A 3,096-nucleotide genomic window follows, 5' to 3' on the forward strand; every position below is an offset into this window, starting at 1 on the left:
CCCGCGAGCTCATTTTTGCGGCCCGCGAAGGCCCGCCTAAAAAAAATAAATAAATAAATAAATAAAAAAAAAATAAAACGAAAATGAGAAATAACAGTAAATATACCTACTAAATAAAATAATTAATGCATGAAAATTTTGTGAAGAACAAACAAAGAGCCAAACTTACGGACGAGTCAAAATCACACCTTCTACGTTTGTGTACCGAAGACGTGAATGTCGATATTCACGCACTTGTGTCAGCTGCAGAGTGTCCACAGAAATCGCACTAATGTCATCATGTGGTAAGTTTTCATAATAAAATAAAATTATATTATAATTACATTACACCCCCCTCCGCCCCCCCCCGTGAGTTGAGTTTTTGCAACCCGCCAACTCTCTACCTTGGTCTCTTGCGGCCCTCGGGTGCCCTAAGGTTGGACAACCCTGATATATAACCAGATGATCATTATACGTTTCGATATAGCATAGGTGGATATTAGGAGCCTATTGAATAAATTAGACATATTGGTAGGTATAGGTACAATGCTACATACAGGGTGTTTAATAAAAAAGTTGCCACCCGTGAGAGGTCTCTATCATTTTCATAGCTTTCTGGTAGTAATGCCACTACGCGCTGCTAAAAGTCGCGCGACTAACCCTCCGATGAGTGACAGGCCTTAAAAAAATACCTGTATCTTTTTTTTGCGCGTTGGTCCTCAGAAATATGGTTATACTTCTTAGGATGATGTAGGTATGTAGATTGTAGGTAGGTACATATATACTGTGTAGGTAGGGTAGGTGCCTATAGGTTAGGGTTAGGTTAGGTTAGGTTACTTTAACCTTGTATTTGTATTATTTGTAATATTGTTGTTGTAAATATGTAAAAATAAATGCCCCTGAGGAAGTACTTTGCAGTCCCAGGGAAAAAAAAGGTTAGGATACTTTGGAGTTATCTCTTGCGAATAGCAAGAAGAGAGAGAGAGAGAGTGTGATAAAAATAGAGATGGATACTGAAAGAGAGAGAGAGAGAGAGAGAGAGAGAGAGAGAGAGAGAGAGAGAGGCGGAGTACCTGGAAGCTCTTTGAGAACCACTGCCCTAGCTCTTTCAGTAGAGAGCTAGGGAGTATCCTGTAGGTCCGGATACCAACCACGTGAAACGTTGCTTAGCTTCAGTGATCCATAAGGAACTGTTGTATTCAACGTGCTATTGGCGCTGCGCTGGTTAAATCTAATATACGAGTGACGAAATAGCGTTGCGTTACGCGCGGTAAGTTTGAATAACATTAATCATTATTTGCCAGTCTAGTTGGCTTGGTTGGTGACGCGTCTACCTTGTAAGCGCTAGGCCGCGGGTTCGATTTCCGCCCGGGGCAGACTTTATCCCGAACGGATAATGTTGGTTCTCGGAACGGCTGGCTTTCTCCTATCCTGTCTTCCTTCTCTCTTCGATTTCGGGACGATAAGAACTTAGCAGTAAGTTTGAATAACATTAATCATTATTTGCCAGTCTAGTTGGCTTGGTTGGTGGCGCGTCTGCCTTGTAAGCGCTAGGCTGCGGGTTCGATTCCCGCCCGGGACAGACTTTATCCCGAACGGATAATGTTGGTTCTCGGAACGGCTGGCTTTCTTCTATCCCGTCTCCCTTCTCTCTTCGATTTCGGGACGATAAGACCTTAGCAGTTACAGTTCCCTCGTCAAACCTCTTTTTTTAATTATTTATCATCTCAAACTGTGGCCCCGGCCAGTTAGAGATACAGCAAGTCATGTGATGTTCACACCAGATTTTTTTTTTTTGCTGAGAGCTTATATTCCTATGTGTTCAGTGGTACCGATGTCTTGGTCTTAGTGGACTGAGAACTTACAGCAATGCGATTGAATGTAATCTAACATTCTAACTGATGTATTGAGAGAGAGAGAGAGGGCGGGGGGTAGAGAGAGAGAGAATGAATAGTGTGTGTGTGTGTGTGAGAGAGAGAGAGAGAGAGAGAGAGAGAGAGAGAGAGAGAGAGAGAGTATAAGAGAGAGGAAGACAGACTGTGTTTGTGTGAGAGAGATAGGGAGACTGAGAGAGAGAGAGAGAGGGAAAGAGAGAGAGAGATAGGCAGAGTAAGAGAGAGAGAGAGAAAGAGAGAGGGGGATATAGAGAGACAGAGAGAGGGAGAGATTATTGTTATCTGAATCATTTGCCTAGGTTCAGGTTACATACGAGCGAAGTTTAGTGTGTGGTTCTTAGTAGTCGACTCAGTCTAATCAGACTGCTTCACTGCTCAGTCCAGACTGCTTCACTGCTCAGTCCAGACGCTTCACTGCTCAGTTCAGACGCTTCACTGCTCAGTTCAGACGCTTCACTGCTCAGTTCAGACGCTTCACTGCTCAGTCCAGACGCTTCACTGCTCAGTCTGGTGATGGATTGATACTGTGTTCTTCATACAACTCCCCGTCCACGTACAGTTTATCAGCCTTGAGTACTGCATGTTTTCCAGCTGCCCTCATTTCTTGTACGAGCGAAGTTTAGTGTTTGGTTCTAAGTAGTCGACTCAGTCTAATCAGACTGCTTCACTGCTCAGTCCAGACGCTACACTGCTCAGTCCAGACGCTACACTGCTCAGTCCAGACGCTACACTGCTCAATCCAGACGCTACACTGCTCAGTCCAGACGCTTCACTGCTCAGTTCAGACGCTTCACTCCTCAGTCCACACGCTTCACTGCTCAGTTCAGAATTCAGAATGAACAGTCAGAGACTAAACAGTCCTGAGAGTTCTGTTTGAGCTAGGGTTGCCAACTTATTAGGAAGAGGGAGAGATGAAAAGGGAAAAAGGGAGAATAGTAAATACAGAGGAAAAGAGAGGGAGAAGGACAAATTAGGAGGGAGGAAGAGGGAGAGCTTACAATTCGACATAATTTCCCATTTTCTTTTAACTGTGCTTAGTCCAATGAATACGGCCCGCGATTTGTTTTTGTTTTTCTTTCCCATTCTTTTCACGAAGTTTACGTCTGATGGCTCCAGGGTACATTTTAACTTCTCAACCACCAAAGCAGACACCTTTGTTTGTAAATCCTTAGGTTCCTCTCAAAAAGAGAGAACAGTAAATACGGAGGAAAAGAGAGGGAGA

At 43.8% G+C, this 3,096-nt stretch overlaps 1 protein-coding gene across 1 annotated transcript in view; it reads right to left on the reverse strand.

The window, feature by feature from the left end:
- The window catches only part of LOC103509562 (lipid droplet-associated hydrolase-like), a 12,788-nt gene extending 10,313 nt beyond the window's left edge, over positions 1 to 2,475 (reverse strand). The window contains exon 1 of the mRNA XM_026823728.1: positions 2,400 to 2,475. Coding sequence (XP_026679529.1) covers positions 2,400 to 2,475 — 76 coding nt within the window. The remainder of the gene's footprint in view (positions 1 to 2,399) is intronic.
- Positions 2,476 to 3,096: the final 621 nt, after the last annotated feature.

The sequence above is a fragment of the Diaphorina citri genome, unplaced genomic scaffold, assembly GCF_000475195.1.
Source record: "Diaphorina citri unplaced genomic scaffold, Diaci psyllid genome assembly version 1.1 scaffold23, whole genome shotgun sequence".
Lineage (NCBI taxonomy): Eukaryota > Metazoa > Arthropoda > Insecta > Hemiptera > Psyllidae > Diaphorina > Diaphorina citri.